The following is a 25,382-nucleotide window of genomic DNA, read 5'->3' on the forward strand; positions in this document are numbered from 1 at the left end:
ACAACAAAGCAAATCAGCCATATGCATACACATGTCTCCATATCCCCTTCCTCTTGCGTCTCCCTCTCATCCTCCCTATTCCACCCCTCTAGGTCATCGCAAAGCACCGAGCTGATCTCCCTGTTCTATGCTGCTGCTTCCCACCAGCCAACTATCTTACATTTGGTAGTGTATATGTGTTGATGCTACTCTCACTTCGCCCCAGCTTCACCCTCCCACCCCATGTCCTCAAGTCCATTTTCTATGTCTACCTCTTTATTCCTGCCCTGCAACTAGGTTCATCAGAACCTTTTTTTTTTTTTTAGATTCCATATATATGCGTTAGCATACGGTATTTGTTTTCTCTTTCTGACATACTTCACTCTGTATGACAGACTCTAGGTCCATCCACCTCACTACAAATAACTCAGTTTCGAACAGCTCATGGAGCTCAATATCAAAAAAACAACCCAATTAAAAAATGGGCAGAAGACCTAAATAGACATTTCACCAAGGAAGATATACAGATGGGCAAGAAGCACATGAAAAGATGCTCAACATCACTAATTATTAGAGAAATGCAAATCAAAACTACAATGAGGTATCATCTCACGCCAGTCAGAATGTCCATTAACAAAAAATCTAGAAACAATAAATGCTGGAAAGGGTGTGGTGAAAAGGGAACCCTCCTACACTTTTGGTGGGTATGTAAATTGATACAACCACTATGGAAAACAGTATGGAGGTTCCTTAAAAAACTAAAAATAGAACCACCATATGACTCAGCAATCCCACTACTGGGCATATACCCTGTTTCTCTTTTAAGGACTCTGAAATTATTCCTATAGCTCGTACATAAGAATGACAACAACAATAATGATAGTGATAGATAAAATGCATTGAGCACTTAGTAGGGTTTTTTAAGATGATGATCTCTAATCCCAGAACTGGTAAGGTACTATCATTATTCATCTTTTAGGAACTAGGAGATGCAGGCTCAGAAACATTAGGTAACTTTTGTCACAGCTAGTAAGTAGCAAAACACGTCACAGAGCTACTAAGTAGTAGAACTGGAATTTAAATCTTGATTTATTTGTCCCTGATACTTGTGCTGCTTCTACAAAAATTTTAAATTACAAACACTCTGAAGCAACGCATTTTATCCTTTTTACCTCCTATTTATATGTACAAATCTAGCTTAAAAGTGCATTCAGATTCATACATTCCTCATATATGTGAAATGTAATCAATTTCACAGAAAAAATAATTTTAAACACCTTAAAAAATGACAGGTTGATGTCCTGGGTCAAAACTCATTCTGTTTAGATAGTGGAAGTCAAAAAGCTTCTGAGTATTTATTTTCTAAAAGTTTTTGTCTTATTGTGAAAGACTATGCTTCATTTTTATTTTAAATACCTTCTCCCAAAGGCACAAATCTAATGTCAACACATTCCTGTCTTGCCAATATACCCACATGTAAATAAAAATCAAGTTATTAGAAAACTAACTAAATTTATTAAAATTATTTAAACTATGATCCATTATAAGCTTTCTAGCTATTAAGTAAAATAGCTATGACCAAAGTCAAAAGTATATTTCAACTGCTCAAGGATTATTTGTTATGCCCCAACCCTCAGTCCATTTTTATATAGATAGATAGATAGATAGATAGATGAATAGTCCAAACAATTTAGAGTTCACATTTAATCATTTAATCTGCATTACACTATACAGAACAGTTTTTCTTAATCCTGATTGCCTGCTAGAATCATCTAGAGAGTTTTTAACAGTCCCCATGTGGGACTGTACCCCAGACCAATTAAATCGGAACCTCTACAGTGGGACCAAGGCATCAGTATTTTTAAAAGGCTTCCAAGTGATTACAAGGTACAATCAAGGTTGAGAACCACCGGCATCAAATGCTGTCACTCACTGCTCCCTTTTATCAGCTGCAGAAGGTAGCTATAAAAACAGGTATTAACATTAAAGGGGACTGATCCTCAATATAGAGACATATCACTTTTAAGCCCCCAGAAAGTAATATAATTAGCTAAGAAGTTTATATGTAAAAACCAAGAGTCACTCAGCCATAAATACATTTCATACGACATTACAAAAAGATTCCGGTTATGTTCTTTTTATCTCTTTCCTTGTGGGCATGCAGCCACAGTTATAGTAGTCCTGAGATATAAACTGATTCTAATGGGCAATCTTCAATTTTTTTCCATTTAAGGATAAAGAGAATGTGATGAGATTTTAGATGTTAGGTATTATTATCCACATTTTACAAACTGGAAAACTAAAGTGCACTAAGATTTATTCAAATCACAAAAAGGGCAAATTGAGATACATCCTGGAATGTTGGAAACAGTACTAGACTAGAAGTCAAAGAAAGTTGGGTTCCACTCATGGCTCTGACAACATGTAGCTTTTTAAACCTGGTCGAGTCTGTTGTCTATGACTCAGTTTCCTTGTATAAAGTAAAGGATTTGGACTAGCGAAAGAGTTCCAAAGAAATTTCAAAGAAAAACAAAAGTGGGGGACTTACACATATTTGGGAACATTTTATTTTACCAACTAAAACTACTGGAAAACAAAGAAACAAAGCACATACCATCTATTATCACCTGTGCTTCATAAAAGGAAAGGACATTTTAATACCAAAAAAGTAGAAAAAATATAATCTCAGGGTTATTTTTAACTCACTATATTGCTGTATGATAGGAATAGCTACCCACCCTACTCCCAATCAGTGAGGGAGAACCACGAGGACCTCTAGAGGATGTGTCCAAGTTTAACATTCTGTGAAAATAGAAGAATGGAGGGGGAACATTTAACATCTCTCAGTGTAGTGCTCTTTCAAGAGTTTCTTAAAATTCCATCATTAAAGAACTACCTTTATAATTTTGGCCACATCCAAGTACTCAGTTCTTATTTACTTAAAGTTTTATTTAAATTGACTTTTTTTTTTGGCTTCCCTGGTGGCACAATGGTTGAGAGTCCGCCTGCCGATGCAGGGGACATGGGTTCGTGCCCCGGTCCGGGAGGATCCCACATGCCATGGAGCGGCTGGGCCCGTGAGCCATGGCTGCTGAGCCTGCGCGTCTGGAGCCTGTGCTCCGCAACGGGAGAGGCCACCACAGTGAGAGGCCCACATACCACAAAAAAAAAAAAAAAATTGCCTTTTTTTTTGCTTAAATACATTTATTTCAATAGCACTACCTCAAATAGAAAACCAATAGAAAATCACTTGTCATAATTAGTAGATAACCAGATAATAATGAAAATAAAAGTTTTACTTGATTTTATTTAAATTCTAAGCAAGCACTATTGCCTCCAAAGGCTCTGAGACTAAGATGATCTCTCTGTCTTATAAAGAGAGATTAGCACATCCTAGAAAGGCATTAAAGTGTGCTAACACTAAACTGAGCCCTGAATGTAATCAGAGAGATCAAAGGAAAAACAGAAAAGAGCTGCTTTTTCCTTGGGGAATTGATACATTGTTATGTAATGTCATATGCTGGCACCACCTGGATCAACTGCCCACTGGGCTCCATAGCCTCCTGCCCGCGAAGAGGTAATGCACTCTCTCATTTTCATTAATCCCAGAAGGAAGCAGAGACTTTGGTTTCCCTGCATTTTCAGTATCACTGATTGGAGAGGGAGCTAGGGAGTAAAGTCTGAGAGATAAGCAGTAGATAAGATAGAGGACGGAGGGTCACCAAAGAGGGTTGGGGAAATTGAAGGATAGTGCATGAAAAGCATTGAGATTCACCATCAGGCTCTTGTCAGCTGAATGAGATCTTTGCCATAAGGCCACATTTAGAAAATAAGTAGCAAGCTGATTAATAATTCCATATAGCAGCTCAAAGGACCTGGTCCAGTATCACCTCTTTTTACTTCTAGATCCACTCCAACTTTAATAGTCTAGCGTGATTAACTCATGCAGAGTTTCTAATCCACAGTGATAATTTATATATTTTATCTAAGGCCCTTGCTATTCATGAATTATAGCAGCTTTACCTTTTCTTTCTTTTTTTTTTTTAGCGGTACGTGGGCCTCTCACTGTTGTGGCCTCTCCTGCTGCGGAGCACGGGCTCCGGACGCGCAGGCTCAGCGGCCATGGCTCACGGGCCCAGCCACTCCACGGCATGTGGGATCCTCCCGGACTGGGGCACGAACCCGTGTCCCCTGCATCGGCAGGCGGATTCTCAACCACTGCGCCACCAGGGAAGCCCCCCTATTCTTTATAATTCAGAAACTTCATTATTAAAATGTTAGAAGCAGGCTATACAGCATCTATCATTACTTAAAAAGTTAATTCGATTACATAAAAGAAATAATTAGATTTGCATTTTTATCTTGGTTTTAAACTTCCAAAGAAGATCATAACAGCCTGCCCATGGGCAATTAAAAATGGCATACAGCAGAAAAATAGAGAGGAGAGAGGGTCTGTTTTTCCTGGCTAATTCATGGTTGAAGATAGAATTACAAAATATTTTAAGGGTTTGCTGAAGCTGGGGGCTAATCCTAGACTTCTAAGCTTTGTTTATAACTCTCATTTCATTGCAGGAGAGTATCAGATACATGTACAATGCCAACAAAAGTATCAAATTACTTTCAGTGGGTTTATTTGGTCCTGTTCAGAGGCTGTTGAAAGGAGATCTGTTACCTGATCAATAACACCCGAAAAAGGACTATTTGCTAGAGCCAAAACAGGAGCAGTGTAATTGCTTTTTGTTTATCAATGCTAAATACAATTAACAAAGAGATACAACATATACAACACAAGACAGAGGAACTATGTGAGACTGGCAGGCCCCTTACTTTACTTACTGTTCAGCCAGTTCCAAAGGACAATAAATGCAAGGTCCAGCTCTTAAAATTAGAGGTCATTTAGATACTTAATGATGAAGCATATCTTCAAATATATATCTATTATTATTATGCTGGCAAAAAATTAATTAACCAGGTCATGCAGGCCATGAAGGCTAATGTACAAAGTAATTATTTCTGATCTTTAGACAACTACTTCACATGAAAAGGTAGTCCTTATTCTGCTCAGCAGATACCTGAAATGCCTGTAGTTAATCATACTGAAGGAAACAAAAGGCAAGGTTTATCTCCTTAAAAGGTGAGAGCACATTTCAAATTATTCTGTTTACTAGCTTAAGAACAATCACCTCCCTGCTCATAATATTGATATGTCTACTGGTTACGTAGGAAGAAAGGAGAACACATATTTAACGTTACTCAACCACATGACAAATACACAGAGACACACAAAATACGCAAATAGCACAAATGAATATATTATAATCAAAAAAGAAAACACTATATATGAAAAATACTCACATACTCTAAAGAATAGAGTGAAGCTTCAGTGAAGAGACAAACATTTGGCTGTGTAAATAAGCAGTATGTATTAGAGCATTTAAAAGAGAAAGTTTTCAGATAAGAGAGAGTATCTGCAAAGCAGCAGCAATGGCATTAGTTCAGGCCTTCCACAGGTTGAGTTCACCATCTAATTCATGTATTAAATTGTGAGGGAAGGACAATGAATATTATATACTAATCATAAAGATTAACAAAGAACTGAGCTAAGAATTTCAAGTTTCACAATTTTACCCAAAAAAGGCATACGTATATGAATTGACTAAATCATTGGCTCTGGCCCAGGAGGCCAAGTGCCCAAATAAAATCCCAACCAATCAATCCCTTCTTAAGAGACCATTGTTGTTTGGTCAGTGATGTGAGGCGAGGACGCCACCTGTACAGAGGGGTCTAAAGAGATATGAATATTTGGATCACACCATTCATGTCTGAAAAAGTAAGTTTCTCACAGAGATATTTTAATAAGGTGAATTCTCTTGCAAAGATTAAGTTCTAGCAATGAAATGCCATCGTTAAATATGTTCCTACTGACATGCTATCAAAACCAAAGAATGTGGTATATTGTATCCATGAAGAATATCTTTAGATTCAAAAACCATGACATGGTCAAATGAGGTTAGATGTATAAATATATGGACGGATCAAGAAATCAAGATTTATAAAATATTTTCCGGTTTGCTTAGATTAGACTTACATTTAATGTTTGATTAAAATGCTATAAATATGTGTTGATATGCCCAATGGATTCAAACTGAATTTTGTTTCCTAGTCAACATAACTCATAAGTAAAATGCTTCAAAAGATCAGCTAAGATACTATGGTGTGGGAGAAAGAGGAAGAAATTACTAAAGCAGTTATTTGTCCTTTGGAATTATAACATGAGAATCAACATTCCCAAATCCAAGGATCCATATTCCATGATCTATTAGTTTTGCTATCCACAAAGTTGATAAAAACTGTGCTATTTCTGTCTTGGAAATATCAAAAATGTCTATTTTGGGCTCCATATCCAGGGAATTACTTAATATGTAACAAATTAGAGGAATCGCCATTTTCCCCAAAGCACCAACAGAGGGATTTGAATTCACTAAGCAAACAGCCTCCTAAAAGATCTGTTGACATTAAAGAATTTTAATAATCATTTAAAGTTATCAACCTGATTTTTAAATAGTAAAAATTGACTCATCGAAAGTGTAAAAACATTAGTTCACAAAATCATTCATCTTATGGTTTCAACATGGCTTAAAGACCATATATGGTCTCAAAAGTATCCCTTTAAAAATTTAATTAGAATCTACCAAGGCAAAATTACATTAAAATTATATTAAAGGAAAAAATATATAAATGAAATCATTTTTAACTAGAATAAGTTTTGAAGGACTGCAAATAAAATAAGCACGTGGACTTTTACAATACTATCTGTTTTTTTTTTTTTTTTGGCAGTACACGGGCCTCTCGCTGTTGTGCCCTCTCCCGTTGCCGAGCACAGGCTCCGGACGCGCAGGCTCAGCAGCCATGACTCACGGGCCCAGCCGCTCCGTGGCATGTGGGATCCTCCCGGACCGGGGCACGAACCCGTGTCCCCTGCATTGGCAGATGGACTCTCAACCACTGCGCCACCAGGGAAGCCCTGCAATACTATCTTAATCATGCCTTTTCCTATCGCTAATGAAAGATCCTGCTTTTCAGTGTGCAAACCACCCAGGTTTTCATTTGTTTCCATTATAACAGACCCAGATGTGTTTGTGTGTGGTTGTTATAAGAAGTTAGACACTCTTCCCTTTCTTTCTAGTACAGCTTGCAAATTTCAAAACAACAGTACTAATTCAGAAGTCAGCATTCTGAACTAGAAGTAAAGAATAATCTTTAAATGTATTATTTAGATCTATGTATCCCACCTGATACTTGGGATCTATGGCCAATTGCCATGGCTTAATCTTGCTGACCATGTTAGCAAATAGGTTCTAGGATACAAGATTTTAAAAGAAGGAAAAAGTTCAAACTTGGGATCTCAAATTGTCGCTGTATTCATTTGTTTTCAGAAGAGAAAGGTTTTGTATTTACTATCTTACTCTGTTTTGTTTTCAAAAGGGAGAATGTTTCATGATAGAAAAATGTTTGAAGCATTTCTTAAATCTCATATTCTGCTCAAATTAAAATTAGTCCAACAACAGTCTCTCTCCTAAATTTGATCACGCCTATGGCTGGTCAAAAAACTTATTTGAAAATACGGTTAACCTATTCCCCTTCCAAAAAAACAACTAAAAGTCTGAATATCAAATACATGCTTTGTAAGTGTCAGAGATTAATATGTTTTGTGCAAGGAGAAGTGTTTTTCAGTATTTGAAAAATTCTTTGAATGGTCTCATGCTCGATAAGATAAATACTGACAAGACATGCAGTGAAGCTGTAGCTCAGGACAGAATAAACTATAAATATAGGTTATTGCCTCCTCTTATTTTTTAAAATATGAATTCCTGTTACAAAGAATCCCATATTTCTAAAATTAATGTAACTATTTTTAATCTCTCTATGATTTTATAATTTATACTGCTGAGATCAAGGTCTGATTAGCTTCAGTTTTTAAAAATTTAGGGCTTCCCTGGTGGCGCAGTGGTTGAGAGTCCGCCTGCCGATGCAGGGGACACGGGTTCGTGCCCCGGTCCGGGAGGATCCCACGTGCCGCGGAGCGGCTGGGCCCGTGATCCATGGCCGCTGAGTCTGCGCGTCCGGTGCCTGTGCTCCGCAACGGGAGAGGCCACGACAGTGAGAGGCCCGTGTACCGCAAAAAAAAAAAAAAAAAAAAAAAAAAAAAAAAATTTAAACAATGAGAAATATCTACAAATTTAAAAGCAATTAAACTTCTATTAAAACACTTGAAAAACCAACTTTCTTGTCTTCTCAGATTGAACATTCTGATGAATAATATTTTAAGATCATGACCTATAGTTTCCTGAAAAAGATATCAACTTTATATAGTCAAGTTATAACTATAAAATCATATGTAATCAATAAATGCCTCTAATATTTAATTAAAATACTTTGATTTTGTTGCTATTCATCTGAGATCCTCAGTACAACAGGCAAATGTCAATTAAGACAGCCAGTTCCTGCAAACAACTTTGGACTAAGAAGTGAAATATATTCAAAATAAACAAAGAAGTAAGTAATAAAGAGGTAGTAAAAACATTAATAGTAAGTAACTGATATGAGAACATCTCAGGGAATTTCTTCCATTTCTGCTTTACAAATAGGAGAAACAGAGAGAACTAAATGATCGGGTTAGGTTATTTAACACCTACTGAGTTCTTACAGAGGGATCTAGAGAAAAATGTAGGAAGCCACAGGCTAAAAATCTTGACCTTAGCAGTGGGAGACACACTGAAAATTCTAATAAGGTCAGAACAAGGGAACACCTGGACAGTTATTTAATTAAGGATCTCAGCATGAGTCATGAGATACCAGGATGAGAAATTATTTCAAGATTTAATTATAAAGGCTGACTGTCCCAAATGCCAGAGATATACCGTCTCCTCTATGTTTGGATTCTTTATTTTGAAACATACAGACTTGAGTATGGAATATAGAATCAGAACTAACTAAAACAGCAACAATAACAACAAACACTGGTTAAGACCTCCTAGTAAAGACAGCTGGAAGAAATGCCAAATTAGGTACAGGTACTTCTTCAGGCACCAAATTGGTATTTTAAATGCAGTGACTACTACCTGGAACACTAAGTGTGATTACAAAATGAAGCAAAAATCTAAGTTAAAATCACTGGCTTTCATCAGTGAGGTGAAATATGTTATGACTTTATGTAAATGATTTTTTTTTAATATAGGAAGGTGTGATACTAATCTCAAGGAAAGGACTAATATAATTCAGAATATACTGCCCCAACTAGGCTGAATCATAGATCCCAGTGGTTAGAAAATATCTACAGCAACCAAGAGAAACCCAGAGACTGTGGTGGATACATATAACTCTGGGATCACTATTCCTCAGGATTAATCACCAGACAACCAGTTGCTTATTCTAAGGCTTTCTAGAAGTCACACACCTATGTTCCTATTCAAAAATGGAGACCACTTCCCTTACCTATGTCAAAAAGCTGTTAGCTGAATTAACCATCAAATTTCTAAAGGAATGACAGAAATCAGAATTCTTTCCCAGGCCCATGCAATTATGATCTATATATTGTGTTAACTTGCCACAAAAAAAAAGAGAAAAGAAAAGAAAGAAAAGAAAAGGAATTTCTAAAGTGTGTTACAATTATTCAAGAACAAGTTTTTCTTCCTTTCTAGACTATAAACTTCTTGAAGACAGACAATTACTTATTAATCTTTATGTTCTCTTCAGCGCCTAGCAGAAATGCAGTTAATATCTGTTAAAGAACAAATTAATTATTACCAACCTTTTCCTAGGTCATAAGATGCTTCTCATAATTGGCCCAGACAGTCCTAACAAGCAAATAAACATAAGCTTCTACCCATGATACTATTAGATGGTAAAATATAAAGCAGCAGGTAGTTTGTGACAATAAAACTAGCATGTGTATGCTACCTTGGAAACCATTAGGTTTCCACCAGGTTGTGCTAGGCAAATGGCAGAAGGAAAAAAAGATAAGGTTTATTCTGCTTACGCATCACATCAGAAAAGAATGCTTAGACTACCACCAAGTCAATATTTTCTACATCCACTTATACAATTGTATACAACACCCCTGAAAAACAAACAGCTCTATTGGTGCTGTTTATAAGAGAAGGGTGCATTTGCAGCATTTTAAATTCCATTTTCAAGAAGAAAAGTATCTAAGTATAATCAGACGAGAGTAATAAAATACACTGACCTGGATCTGTTGCTGCAGGAGATTAATTTTGTGCTGCTGTTGCAGAAGTTGCTGCTGTTGTCTTGCAATCTATCAGAAATAAAGTTTCATTAAGTTAAAATGAAATGCTTACACCTTTGCCATTACCTCAGGTACCTCTCCTGGTATTACAAGGATGCTTTACTGTACTTCTACATGAAAGAGTTCCTATAAAATGAGAGAGGCAGAATCAGAAAGTTGGAGAAAAGGAAATATTTCAAACAGGTGCCATCTCTCTGCTTGCCCCTAAATCTTTACCTGTACATGAAAACTACCCCCTTGTATTACATTTGTGAGCAGTTCATCTATATCTGCACTGGTCATCTGGAAAGAATGGGAATTTCAAAATCTCATCCTTGAAGAATAAAAACAGGAAAACTCTGCCTACATTTTTCTAAGGAGCTTAATTTGTATTTAAAAAGTAAAATCTGTACGCAAAGATAGGAAAGAACTTTCTATTACTTATAATATGGCCTACTTTGGTGAAACCTTTTCTACTGTAAAGATTTTCAGAACTGATAACACAAATATTGTCAAGGGAGTGCCAAAAAAATACAGCAAAAGGCAAAAACCTTTATCTTTTTTTGTTGATATAATGTGTAATGTACAAAGCATTTTTAAAAACAAACACAATTTAATATTTATTCACATCCTTTTGAGGGTAATGTGTTAGTTTTACAGTACAGGATCCACATACAAGTTTTGTATTCCCTGCTTGACCCAACAATCAAATTCAACATCTTAGCACATCATCTCATCTGTAAAAAGAAACATTAACTACTTAATGCAAGCCCTACTGAAGACTGAGTCTGCCCCTCAGGAGAGCAGGGAACTTCTGTAGGATAATGGTGTTTACTATAAAATAGGAGTTAGGTGTCAGGCTACTTATTACCTCAAAATCTGAGCTGCTGGAGTTTGAAGCCCATTGGAATGTCCCTTAGTGAGAACACACTCACTGCCAACCTAGGAAGCCAGAGAAAAAAAATGGCCAGAAAGCACTTAGAAGGACTTGGTTTAGTGGTGCCCTATAGGCAAGAGTTATGTTCTTCCTATTTCTTCTATTTCCAAAATATTCTAGAACGGACAATGTTGGAAGTAGAAATGGGTGTGAACCAGCCCTCAGCTGTATACTTCCTGAGTCCTTTTAATATTTTAGCATAGAGTAGAGGGACACACCCAAATCACATTCCTTTCAGCAGAAGATGACAAATAGCAATCTGCCCCCAAATGTGGCTTAATGGCTTCTGGTGATGACTGGTTCATTCTAGAAGTCATGATAAAGCTACCCCTAACGAAGGGTACAGTTTGAGAAATGGGATCACTCCTCCCCAAAGCTTTTTATAAGCAAAATGGAAACAGTGTGTAATCAGTTTGGAAAGGCCCACTCTGCTTATCACCATTCAAATCAGAAATGGACAACTCACTCTACAATTCTAGGTATACATGCTGGATCTCTGAATATTTATTTCCTCTTAGTCATCCAGTGAAACACCACTAGACATCTAATATTGATGGTCCCTCCTAAATGATAAAGTGCCGCATAGAAATGCATCCAAAACACCACAGTGCAATTACTATCATCCACTCTAGATGTATGGGCTTGACACAGTGAAGTATGGTACATAAGCACCATGTGGCTCAAATTCTGAATTTTATTTGCCAATCGGTTGAGCTACATGCTCGCTTCATTGAGCACGACAACCTAGTTTTAAGTGTCATTTAATTTTCATTTTGAAATATAATTACAAAGTGTTCACTGTAAGATATCACTCGTCTGCAAATGTGTCAAGATTAATTTGTGCTAGCTTATTCACAAGTGTCAATAGTTAATTACTGTGTCATCTCTGGATAGCTAAATGACATTCCAACTTCTGATTTTTTACAGTGTTCCTTTATGTTATTTTCCATTAGGGGCTGAGTCCATATTCCTACATGTGGGCAAATATTCAAGCATATAAAATACCAGACGTCACAACTCATTAAAATCAACAGAGCATATATTGCTCTATATACCCCTATAAAATACATTTAACTGAAAAGATAATTCCAGTAATAATGTCAGATTCCTAAAAACTGCACATTAATTTGGGTCTATCTGATCTAAAGCATCAGGGACTACTCTATAGGATCATTGTTATTAGATTAATGCACTCTTATGAGACAGGAAAAACATTTGGGAAAGTGATTTATCTTTTAAAAGATACACACAAACTTTGCTATTTTTCTCACTTCTAAATCAATGAAGTCAAATTCTTCCATGAGCCATGTGTTAATTTGTTTTTAATGATTTACCTATGCTATAAATAAAGTGACCATATAATTTATCATCCGAACCAGGACAACTTTTGCAAGTGGAAGAGGGGAGTATTAATAATTACTCTGGAAAACAGACATTAACCAGAGCTATTCTGGAAAAACTGAGACATATGGTCACCCTAGCTTGAACCAGTGAACTGAAAGATTCTCAAAGTTTTTCTAGACCAGGATCCTCCTTTTCTGGATGAGAGAAGAGTAAGGCCCAGAGAGGAGCGATTTACTCGTGGTTAAGCTACATTGGGAATATACGTGATGCCTACATGAACAAGTCTCCCCAAGTAATTAATCAAATCCAAATGTTCTGGAACAATGTTATCATTTCAGTTATGCCCAGTTGCTATGACGCCTTTCTTCGTCCTCCACATATCCCCTCAGTATTCTCGGTGGCCCTGGATTTCCAGAAGGCTTCTTTCTTTCATTCTTTTTTTAGGAAGGCTTATGACAAATAAACCAATCAATGTGATTACTCGCTGAGCTTGGCACATTCCACACCTCCAGTTCATCAGCTCCTTTTGCAGGGCTCACCTGTTCTTGCTGTTGGCGAGCAAGGTCCATTTGCTGCCGTTGTTTCTCAATTTGTGAGGCTGCCAGTTTTTTCTGTTCATCATGCGCTGCGAGGAGCTGCTCCCGTAAACTGATCAGCTGGGTAATCATGGTAGAGAGCTGCCGTTCTTTTTCTGCCAGGCTCTCAGGTGTACCTAAAATGGAAGCGAAAAGATATCTCACAAGTTTGAGACAATTCTGAATGAACTAGGGAAGCAAGTGGGTGGGCAGATTTAGAAAGGGACTACCCTAAGACACTCAAATACCTGGGACAATAACTGGAGGTCACTGTAAGTGCAGGAACTCTATGGAGTAGCAATGGAATGAACGCTAGGGTTAGTCATCACCCCTGCCAAGAGAAAGGACTGTTGCCGATAAAATTCTCGCTCACTCTTCCCTCTTGCTCTTTAAAACAAAACAAAAGAAAACAAAACAGAACAACCTACTCCATTCTCTCCCTTTCACCCCATTCCCCTTCCCTCCCCACCCAAATCTATCTGCTCAAGCTAGTAATCTTATGCTATTTAGTACCAAAGATTAGAAACTATGGGTTGTATTAATATTCTATAATCAACCTCTACCCTCAATGACTGACAGAGGACCTAAGACATAATAGGTGCTTAAATAATGTTACTTAGGAATTTTCTGATCACTGCCCTCATAAAATTTTTCTATTGTGCAAAGATCTGTCTCTGACTCTCAGAAGTCAGGGGTCACTCTTGACCATGGGATGAGTGCTACAGAAAGAAAAAAAAATCTGTCTTGCCTCAGGTAAGAAAGAATTGAAACTGATTTTTTTTTTTGGTGAGGGGATCAAGCTAAAGTTCCCAAGTTCATCCTTAAAGGCAATAATGTTGCTTGGGGGGCTCCCTCACCCCTTTGTCACTCTTCAAAAGGAAAAAACACATTCGAGGTTGAAAAGGTTATGATGTCGCTGCACACCTACGATATGCACTAATGGTGCTGAACAGTCTATTTATGGGCAAATTGCACAGCTCTCCTAAGTAAAGGGTACAGGATCCTTTTGTGAATCTAAATTAGAGCATTTTGCCATAGCATAAGATAAGAATTTCAACACACAACCCACTGTATTTGAGCACACAGGTTTCATTATGAAGAAATGATCTATGCTTTGAAAGCTTTTCAGAAAGATGCCACCAGCTGTCAAAAGAGATAAAGATTGCCAGTTTTTGTGTGTGTGGAAGAGGAGACTTCCAATCTCCTTATGAAACCCCCCTCACTCCTGCTAGGAAAGCACCAGGACAATTTGAGAAACTGAACGTATTTTAATTAGGAATGGGCCTAGTTTTTGAGTGGGCCCATGGGAAAAGCAAGCCTTCAGGTGATGCTGGCTAGCACTTACTAGTATATGATTCCCACAAGGTAAGGCTGATAAGCTACAATATTTAGAATTACCTTGGTATTCTTAATGCCAATTCAAGTCCTTAAAAATAAATAAATACATAAATAAACTGTCAATATCCCATATCCTTTACTGAGCTGAAAAGTGGCCTAAAATAAAAATTAAAAGAAAAATAAGATAGTGAAATGATATTAGAAAATGTACTCCACTGATAAGGAAACAAATACTGCATCAAGGATAGTGACCAGCTGTTCTTTCTAGCTACTGAAAGTGATTTTTTTTTTAATGAGTTTTTATTTCAGCAATAGGAATTTCAGCTTGGTGAAAGAAAGAACTTCTTGATCCAGAAATGTTAAAATACAAAATCAGGTTCTTGGAGGGGATCATAAAAATCTCCTCCAAAGCACAACATGCTCAATTAATATAAATGTTAATGATATATAGAATGAGAAGACATAAAACAAGTATGGAATTTACTTACTCATTTCATTAAATTTTAATTAAAAAAATATTTCTTGAATCTCAGGTACTATATCAAGAACTAAGGATACCGATCCCATACCAAGAAAAAGCAAAGTTCCCTTTCACCTTAATCAAATAATCACACATATAAATGTAAACTACAACTAAATAAGAATTATAAACAGGACAGACATTTGGGGGGAGATTTAACCAAGGTTGGGAGTAACAAGTTAACAGAGTTAACTAGGCAAAGAGTTGGAGGGTGGTCAAGGAGCTTTTCAGTAGGAGAAAACAATATAGGCAAAGGCCCTGTGAGGGGGCAGGTGGTGGTGGAAAGTGTCAGTGTGTTCCAGAAATTAAAAGGTAGTAAAACTTAAATAAGAAAAACAAAGGAGAGTAGAGGACCAAATGAGGCTAGAAAGGTAGGAAAAGGTCACACCATTCAGCTCCTTATAGACCACTGGAAGAACTTCATGTTTATTCTAAGAAAATTTCAAAATCACTAAAGTACTTTAAACAAGAGATGATGTGGGTGTTCTGGCTACAGTGTGGAGAATAGTTTGGAAAGTTATGAGAATAGATAAATGGGGTTTATTACATATACTTTTTGGCAACATTCTGATCTACATGTAATTATCTTGTTATACCTATGTATATGAGGTGAGTTAAGAGAAGACTTACTGGATACTGGGAAAGTTACTGTACCATAATTCTTTGTTAAAAAAGAAGAGCATTCATTGGAAATTTTGGGCAAGGACCAATACAAGAGTCAAATTTGGTATTTAGATTCTCCAGTAAAGACTGGAAAATTTTCTCTTCTCTCCCAGGTTAAACTTTGTCTTTTCAAAAATCTTCAATATATTTCCCTTTCTCCTCTGCATAGGAAACAGAGAAGCTGAAGATAACACACAAATGGCTTCTTAGCCTCTTCTGTTCAAGGTGAAGCCAACAGGTCTATAAATGCATTGGTGCTTCCAATACTAATAGACATGTATTTCTGAATTTACAGAATAACACCATTTAACTGAATCTTTTTACAAACCAGCATGACACTCGAGTTGTTTAATTATAAAAATTCAATAACACCTAAATAAGTCTTTCATTGAACTTAAAAGATACATGTTTAAGAAGAAAACAAGCCAGAGATCAGTGTTTAAATTGAAGAGTTGGGTACTCATATAAGGCTGTCATTATCTTTTCCTTAAATTTGAGAAGCACATATATATTTTGAATAGATGTGAGTGGCATGACAAATGCAGTTGGAATGAAATGTAGTAGTAAAACAAATCTAAAATTGCCCTTGAAATGGGAAATACACATATGGATATATATGTATACACACACACACATTAGCCTACACGTTTAGAGAATGTAAGCTGTTGTATGGTTTAAATTGATTTCTAGTTAATTTCATCCCCAAGGGACTATATATATATATATATATATATATATATATATATATATATACATGTGTGTGTGTGTGTGTGTGTGCGTGTGTGTGTGTAGTCATTTTTCTGTTCTATACCCATTGTATTTGTTCACATATAGTGGTTTAAACCCAGGTATTTAAAATCCATGGTGCTGGATTTTTGTTTTAATTAACAGCAAATATGTATGCAGCTATATAATAAAAGCAACATCAAGTCTAAATCACGCTGACCAACCAACCTGCGAACACAAGTTATCTCATCTCAAAAATACTAGTTTAATTGAACATGAAACTTTGCCATAGCAAAGGAACTACAACTGCGAGAGTTGCTGAAAAAGCAGACAGTTTATGGGACATAGTGGGGCAGCCTAAATACATATTAAGGAAGGCAAACGACCATACATTGGGTTGGCCAAAAAGTTCGTTTGGTTAATGAATACATTGTTCAGTAAAGTTCTTTGTGAAAATGAAAAATGTGTCTTTTATTTTTACTTAAAACCGAATGAACTTTTTGGGCAACCCAATAGAATGCTCTTATGAGGTAGGCTAACTATGTAGAAAATCTTGTCTTAAATCACGCTTTGAGGTTTGATAAAATCCACTTAGAAAAACAGCAGATGAGATCCTGAGGATCTGCCCAGGCCAGCAGAGGTCATCAGTAGCTGCCTACATCATCCATTTCACATCCTTCAGGCTATCTTAAAATGATTCTCTAAAAAGCATTGCCAGAAAATAGTCTCTCCACAAAAACATAAGTAGTTTCATAAACCAAAAAAAGGGAACCAGAAAAAAGAGCTTCCATACACAGCTTCTCTACAGGTTAGGGTGCCTGCTTTTATCCAATATCACACACAGTGTGCGCCTGACACTCTCCGCTGTAAACTGTATCTATTCTCCAACTACAAAGACAGTGCAGTAGGGGGGTTTTTTGGTGTTTTTTTTTTTTCTTTTCCATGGGGTCGTCTTTATCCCCAAACCACATCTGTCTTGAGTTTCTCTTAGATTAGTCAGGTGGATCAGTGCTCCCCAGGGCCTGCTCCAGCTGAAGTATTTTAATTTGACTAAACACCTGATTTATTTTATCTCTCCGATGAGAAAGGCAGTTTGTCTTAATAGAGCCTGTCAGCCCACAGCCCCATTCACAGCAATTTACAGGCAGCCAGGGACGCTGGAAGAGAAGAGTGCCATGATTCTGTATTTTATCCTCCTCCAGAAAGCACCTAAAAGCAGCTATTCACTGCTACTGCATGTGGCATTTTAGAACTGAATTAGCTTTTTATTCAAGTAACTACACTTGTTGTGAATAGCTTATCTGTAAAATTGCTACATTCACTACTGATTTTATTAACCTTTGGCTCTATCACAAAATGGTCTTCAGTTAGGAAAGACCTTTAAAATTGACACATTTTTTTCTTAGGGGGCTTTATTCCAGTGACTTCAGATTTACTGAGTTTGATCCATTGAATTTTTACCAGTTGTACTTAAAATTTTGAGTCTCAATAGGAAGTCAATAGTGCATAAATAAGGAAACACTTTTCAAAATGTAAATACAGCAGCAATTTCCCTCATTAAAAGTTTTCAAATACCATCTTTCACCATAACAGTTTCAAAATCAGCCCTCTAGCCTTTTTTGGTCATAATCTGAAGAACTTGAAAAAAATTAACTAAAATAGACTATTTATTTTAAACTTTACAAACTATAACTACCTGTCCCTAGGCCCAAAGCCAACGGAGAAAATTCAAAATAGATGAGAATTTAGGTAAAATAATAAGACAATTAGGATAAATCCCTTCTTGATAGAGAATGAAAAATTAAAATTCGTTTAAAATTTATTTAAGTCTTTTTTTTTCATCAGCTCATAAAAGTTAGTACCACAACCTGCTAGTTAATTTTGCCCATGTAAAATATATATAATTACAATCAGTGGTGCTAGAAATAAGACTGGGCATTGCGAAGTCCCTAAAGACTCCACATCTGGACAAGGGAGGCACCTTGCAGAGCACTTCACTAAACGGATTTGCCTCACCTCTTTTACAATATTCCCGTACCTAGGACTTTTACAATATAAAAGTCTTAAACGGGTCACTCTCTTAATGGCTGTCCCCTGAAAGTGGATCACTGCTATGTGGTGATGACTAAGTTTGTCTAATGAGAAAACCCAGAAACAAGCACAGCAGTGGAAAGAGAGACAGAGAAAATTAGAAATGGGGGTGTGGGGGAGAGAAAAAGAAAGAGAGAAGGTGGGAGGGGAGAAACAAAGAGGGAAGTAGAGAGAAAGGGAAAGAGAACAAGCAAGGATGGCTAAATTAATTTTTGTCAATTTCTCTGCATGTTTTTTATTTCTCATATTTATGAAATGAAGGGCAAGAGTGTTAAAACACAATGTTTACCAAGCCAAATAAAACTAACATTAACAAATGGCATTATCTAGAAATGTGTCCTAGCAAATTGAAAATAAGACTTCTATCTAACCATTCTCCTTTACTGGATCACATACTGCTTTAACAAAGTTAATAGCACTTAACAATGAAATTACAAGAAGCCTGGGCATGAACGGTGTGTTTGGAACGATGGGGAGGGGTGGCAGTAACACCGGAGTGGAATTCTGATAGAGATATACTTTTCCACATCAATCCTGGAAAGGATTAAAGAACTTAACAATAATTCCAAGCAGCATCAATCAAGGAACTCAGCCAACAACCCAGAAAGATTTTAAATTCAGTTGAAAAGAAAAGCTCTTAAGAGTCAATTCCCTGGTCAGTTCTAATTTTTTTAATGGACATTGTTTGAGAAGAAAGACAAAATACAATGCTAGTCATAAAATAAAGCTGCATTTGATCTTTCTGCCCACAGGTAACCTGGTTAAACTGCAGTGTCTCATACTGCAGCCTCCTCACACATCAGATGGGCTGTGATGTCTCCACTTCACAAGCTCAGTCCATCATTTAGCATTGGCCTTTTTTGATATAGCCTTCTTTTAAATGTCACAAAATAGGACAGCAAAAAGTCAACAGAAATAAATAGGGTAAGCTGAAGAAACTAACAGTCTATCAGAAGGTCCCCTGATAAAAGTTACTTTGTGGTGACTGCCTGAGAAAGGAACCCCTGTCCCAGTATACTAGCAGCTAATTTGAGTTCTGAATCCAACAGCAGTTTTAAAAGCTTTCCACTCTAAAGGGCCCCAGTGCATCATAAAGATAAAGGATTTCAGTACAAAACCACCACAAAGACCTCTATTATCTTATCAGTCTTTGGTTACAACAGCTGAACCAATATGACTAAATTCTGAATGACTTTTTTCAAAAGAGCAAAATACTGGAATTTCTTTGTTTTCTCATCAGTCAGCTATTGTCATTGCTCCCATATGCTACTATCCACTCCTTAGTAAATAAAAAGTTTAATAAATGCAGCAACTGTGCTCTTAGGAATCACTTAGGGACCACTACACAGGAAATGTGGCTCAGGATTGAGGTACAGGCTGGGTTTGTTTTCACCCAATGTATGATAATTTCCTTCTTAAAATGTAAACAGCTCTCACTTAAAATGTCATTAAAATCTTACCGTGTATGAACAAGAGAAGGATACCCGGGAACTCCCTAAATTAAGTTCAATTCTCCTGTCTCTTCCAGGCACACTTACCTCTCCTTCAGCTTCCCCTCTTTCTAGCTGCAAAAGGAAGTCTATTCCTGGATCAACTGAGGTCTATTCATGTTGCAGATCCCAAAAGAGCAAGAACAATCCATGGAATTCTGCCATCTAGGCTCCTAACTTCACAGCTGGGCCTTTAGCCCATTGTGCTTTATTAGCTCATCCTTTTGGGGTCCGGAAATGAAGGTATCCTGAAGTATCTCTCCTTCAGTAATAAGACAGGCTACCGTCACATTACTGTTCTCTATGGATAATACTTGGTCAGTGGCTACATCTCTACAATTCACATACAAAAAGTAATTTATAATCTTTCAGAAACATGAAATTCTTTGGTCCTTTGGGGGAAAAAAGTTATTTTTTTCAATATTACCACCAACTATAAGAGGATTGGCTCTTTCTCCAGAAGTTCCATCAGAGCCAGAAGATAGGAAAGGAAGAATTAAGAAAAATAGACCTTATTTAACAAGGTATTGTCTTTTTTAAAATTTATTTATTTTTGGCTGCATTGGGTCTTTGTTCCTGTGCACAGGCTTTCTCTAGTTGTGTCGAGCAGGGGCTACTCTTCGTTGAAGTCCGCAGGCTTCTCATTGCGGTGGCTTCTCTTGTTGTGGAGCATGGGCACTAGGCACGTGGGCTTCAGTAGTTGCAGCACACAGGCTCAGTAGTTGTGGCTCACGGGCTCTAGAGCGCAGGCTCAGTAGTTGTGGTGCACGGGCTTAGTTGTTCAGCGGCACGTGGGACCTTCCCGGACCAGGGCTCGAACCCATGTCCCCTGCACTGGCAGGCGAATTCTTAACCACTGTGCCACCAGGGAAGCCCCAAGGTATTGTCTTAAAAGACTTTATGTGGTATCTAATTTGATCATCATCCTAAATGTTGCTTTATTTTCATTTCACAGATGAAATACTAAAAGTAAAGAAACTTGACCAAGTCAGTGTATTTGATTGTATCTGAATTCAGGTCTTCTGATTCCTAATCCAAGGAAGTCTGGGGCCTAAGGGAAAACTAGCTATCTTCCCTTGCCTCAGACTTGAAATACATTGCAGGGAATTTCTAAAAGTTAGGAGTAATGCTCTAAGGGACCTAGAATTTTAATGCCACATAAGGCTTATAAACATACAACTTCTTAGTAAGGGTTTGTTTACAAAATAAGAAGTTTGAAAGATAGGCTGGACAATTAGACAACCAAAAAGGTGAATAAATTGATCTTTGATACCTTATAGATGTAAAAACAGATCTTGATATTAGGTGATACACCTGGAGTTACTCAGGAAATCAGCACCTAGCCTGGTAGTCAAGATCCTCTGTTATGTTTATTCCGCAAACCTCTTTCTCCTTAGTCTCCTCAATGAGAATATGGCCTCCTGGTTCTGAGCAAATACAAAGATTATGCAGACCATGACATTCCCCAAAATTCTAGATACAATATTTACAACACCCATGAAAGGCTGAAAAATATACTCAACTATTTCACACATCCAAGTGCACTGCTGTCATGAGGTGCAGTGTGCCTGCAGGCTGAGATAGTAAGGTGCTAGCCAAGAGGAAGTTACCTGGAGAAATCTAGGAAGTGTCCCTGGCAAGGTCTGAGGAACCTCTCAGATATAACTAAAGCTTAGGACAGTTGCCTGTACAAACATACCATATACCTTGCCCATTTCTAGGTTGTATTTGTGATTTGCCTAGTGTAAATCAGGGGAATCCCTGTCCTAGCCCAATATGCCTTATTGTACAATAATAATTGCTTAAACTTACATAGCAATTGCTTTATGCTAGAAAGAGCTATATATGTTAACTCATTTATTCCTCAGAACAATCTTATGTAGTAGGTCATATTGCTTTCTGCATTTTAAAGATGAGGAAACTGAGGCATAAAACGGTCAAGGAATTGCCCAAGTCCTAAGCTATTAAATCACATATCTAAGATTCAAAATCAGGCAGTTTGGCCATAGTCTGTCCTCTTAACCACGATGATAAATGGAAAACAGGACTCCTAAATGATCCACCTTCTCAAAACTACTTCACCCAGTCAACAAAGTAGTTGAAATTCTCCTTATAATCTTTTTTTTTTTAATACTATGTTTCATGGGGTCCTTAGTAAAATGAAAACTTACCTAGGGAAGTATCTATGATACCCTTTGTTCTTTAAGATAGCTCAACCCACTAACACAAAATTGACCTTTCAGTCTAAGTCACAAATGTCCACCATTGTTTGTAGTCATCCTTCATTACTAACTGAATCTCTCACTCATACCCACTCTCTTTCTCTCCCTCTGATCTTATTTCCTCCAAATTCTAAACTCCTGGTGCTGAGACAACCCTCCTCTGACCCCATCTGCCCCAGTCCCCCTCACCTGGATATCTATGTGTAACTCCACCGGAACTAGTATATGGACCTGGACTCTCAAATCATGGAATTCCGGTTTTTTTCAAAGGCTGATTTGGTTGGTCCTCTGGTTTTTAGTGCCCTTTTTGGCTCCTCTAAGAATCCCCTACTCCAGGTCTGGCATAATGAAATGCATCCCTGACACAAATTACTTGATCAGCAATCTACATAGCCCAGTCCAGATAACCAGTTTGTTCTGTATTGTCTGTAGGTATCAGGACATCCGAGTGGGCTTGGATGTTGCCAGTGCTAATAAGACTTTGAAGGGAAGGTATGTTAAAAATTTTAAATTAAAACAAAACTGAACCAAGGGAGATTGTTTGTGTTTTTACATAACAATAGATAGTTCACAGTTTCTCAAATTACAGCACTGAGTATCTGATCAGATAACAGGCCAGTAATACAGATTCTACCCATCACAAACTCAGATTATGAGTCTGTAGAGGGAAAATGGAAATGGAAATTTCATATTGATTCTAAAATTGCTGTTTTTTGTTCTGTCATCGTTGAATACAGCTGGATAAATAGCATGTTCTTTTCATTCTCAATTTTGACTTTAACAATGATTTCTGGGTACATTTCTGGGTACAATGATTTCTGGGTACATTTCTGGCTATCATCATCATTTTATGAAGACACATTATGTTCAGAAAGCTTTTTAGAAGGTTATCTAATGTTATCCATGTAGAATTGACAATATTCAAGGCATAAATATTAAGGAATGCCAAAGAAAGCAAGACAATTAAAGCCTGGGTCCAGAAGTGAGCCAGGGTCTCCCATCACAGGACGATTTTGAACATGCTGAAGTAGAACATGAACAAAATAATTTTTAAAAATTACTAAGCATTTAAAGAATTAAATTAAAAGTCAATGTATGTTTGGCCTATAAACAAAACTAGTTTAGTCACAAATAGGATGTCCTATTCTCATACTGGGACATTCTCTTACAAGTGCATAGATAAGCGTGATTCAAGGTTTTAAAAGTTACGATCACTCTGTTCAATAATTACAGGTTACAAATGGAATTTTAAAAGAAGTGTATAAAAATCACTTTCTAATTTCCTATTAGAATGGTTTTAAAACTCCAACTTGCATGAGAGTCTTATGTACAAAGTAAAAAAAAAAATTAAAAAAAGATCACTTTCTAACATAACTTTTAAATGTTCACAGTTTTACAATTGTCAAATGAATAAAAATAAAGATTTTTAATTATTTTTTTTTAACTTGAAGGTAAAAGCTGGATATGTGATCCAGAGGCAGGAAGGGGAAAATATATTAATATTTGAGCCTCACAGGAAATAGGATGCCACAATCAACATGGTAGTACTGAGAAATAACCTCAGGAGTGTTGGACACGACCTTTTGAAGAGGCAGACGTCTGAGAAGGCAACCAAAAGACAATTGCAATAGTTGCATTTAGAGGTGATACTTAAAAAGATCTTTTCTTGTAAAAGGTGATTATAACACGAGTGGTCCCAGAATAATTACAGTGGCAGCAGGCTCTGCAAACATATAGATCTCAAATGACATCCTCCCTCCTGGACTCTCTTGGCTCCCCTCCCAGGTTTAAAGGCTCTGCTGCAAATTAGATAAGAATCTTAGAGCTACTCATAATTCCAAAGAGAAAACTGGTGGGGAGGAAGAGCAAATGATAGACCACAATGGGTACTTCCTACTGTTAGCTCCATAAGGGCATGGTCTATGTCACATGCTTCTCTATGACAAAGCACAGGCAGTGCCTACCACTTATTTTGTGCTGAGTAAAGTTAAAATTAACCTAATAACCAACTCTAAATCAGTAGTTCCCCGAATAGTTGGAGATAGGCAGCCAGAGCCATTAACAAACCAGATGGAATTGCTCTGAACTTCAGCAGTATTTGATCCATGTCTGAGTTGCTTTCTGTTTGGTAACCATTGTAACTAACTGAATTTAATGGCTCTCCCCACTGCTGTGTAAGCAGCAGAAAATCAAATCCAATAAAAAGATAGAGATAAACAATAAAATTTGAACAACTAAAGAAATGTAGATTCAGATTCAATAAACATTTTTTTGAGCACATAGGACAGTCCAAATACTTTCTGTGTGCTAGGGTTAATACTTAGCATTTTTATCTGTTTCAACAAACTTGGGAAAATGAGTCTGAAGAAGGTTAAAAATATGTCCCAGATAACATACTTATAATTAATAGAGCCATGATTTTAAGCCGGATGGTCTGATCTTCAAACCCAGACTCCTTCCAGTAAACCACAAATGTTTCTTGGAAAAAAAAAAAAAAAACTAGTTAAAGACAACGACTTCATACAGAGTCTTCATGAAGTCCTTCTGCATTTTTTAAAAGTTAAATACCTTATTGGTAGATATAATGGTATTACAAAGGTAGACTAATTTATATTTAAAACTATTACAATTTAATATTATTTAAGTTCTTGTGAATAGTATATGAAGTCTGATGGCTAAGGGGACTGAGTCTACATAAATAGGTTTGAAATGTTCTACTCAGAAAATGTTGCACCTAGAAATTCAATTTGAATTGTAAGAAAAAAATTTCAAACAGTTCTATGAACACAAACCACAATTTAGAAGGCAGAATCAACTAAAGGGCTATATAAATTATATGGACTGCACAATTCTACAGGGAACATTTCAAAGGAATTTACATATATCATTGTATTAATGTTTTCTAATACCATCTTCTTCCAATAAAATTGAATTATATGCCAAGACAATATAATCAGAGAACAGGTTCTAACTCTTAATTGCCCAAAGAACTGCCAAAGGAGTTATAGTTGACTGGCAAACTCATTTGCCTATCCGTATGCCACCAAAGCTCTTTCAGGAGGTTTTTTTTTTTTTTGCGGTACGCGGGCCTCTCACTGTTGTGGCTTCTCACTGTTGTGGTCTCTCACTGTTGTGGTCTCTCCCATTGCGGAGCACAGGCTCCGGACGCACAGGCTCAGCGGCCATGGATCACAAGCCCAGCCACTCCGCGG

General features: G+C 37.0%; 1 protein-coding gene across 7 annotated transcripts in view; it reads right to left on the minus strand.

Annotated features, from left to right (window-relative positions):
- The window catches only part of SOX6 (SRY-box transcription factor 6), a 624,715-nt gene that overhangs the window by 199,397 nt on the left and 399,936 nt on the right, over nucleotides 1–25,382 (minus strand). For all 7 annotated transcript variants that reach the window (XM_032641113.1, XM_032641114.1, XM_032641112.1 and 4 more), the window contains 2 exons: nucleotides 13,085–13,257; nucleotides 10,226–10,294 (listed from right to left, as the gene is read on the minus strand). In XM_032641113.1, the coding sequence (XP_032497004.1) occupies nucleotides 10,226–10,294; nucleotides 13,085–13,257 (242 nt within the window). The remainder of the gene's footprint in view (nucleotides 1–10,225; nucleotides 10,295–13,084; nucleotides 13,258–25,382) is intronic.

The sequence above is a fragment of the Phocoena sinus genome, chromosome 8 (assembly GCF_008692025.1).
Source record: "Phocoena sinus isolate mPhoSin1 chromosome 8, mPhoSin1.pri, whole genome shotgun sequence".
NCBI classification, from domain to species: domain Eukaryota; kingdom Metazoa; phylum Chordata; class Mammalia; order Artiodactyla; family Phocoenidae; genus Phocoena; species Phocoena sinus.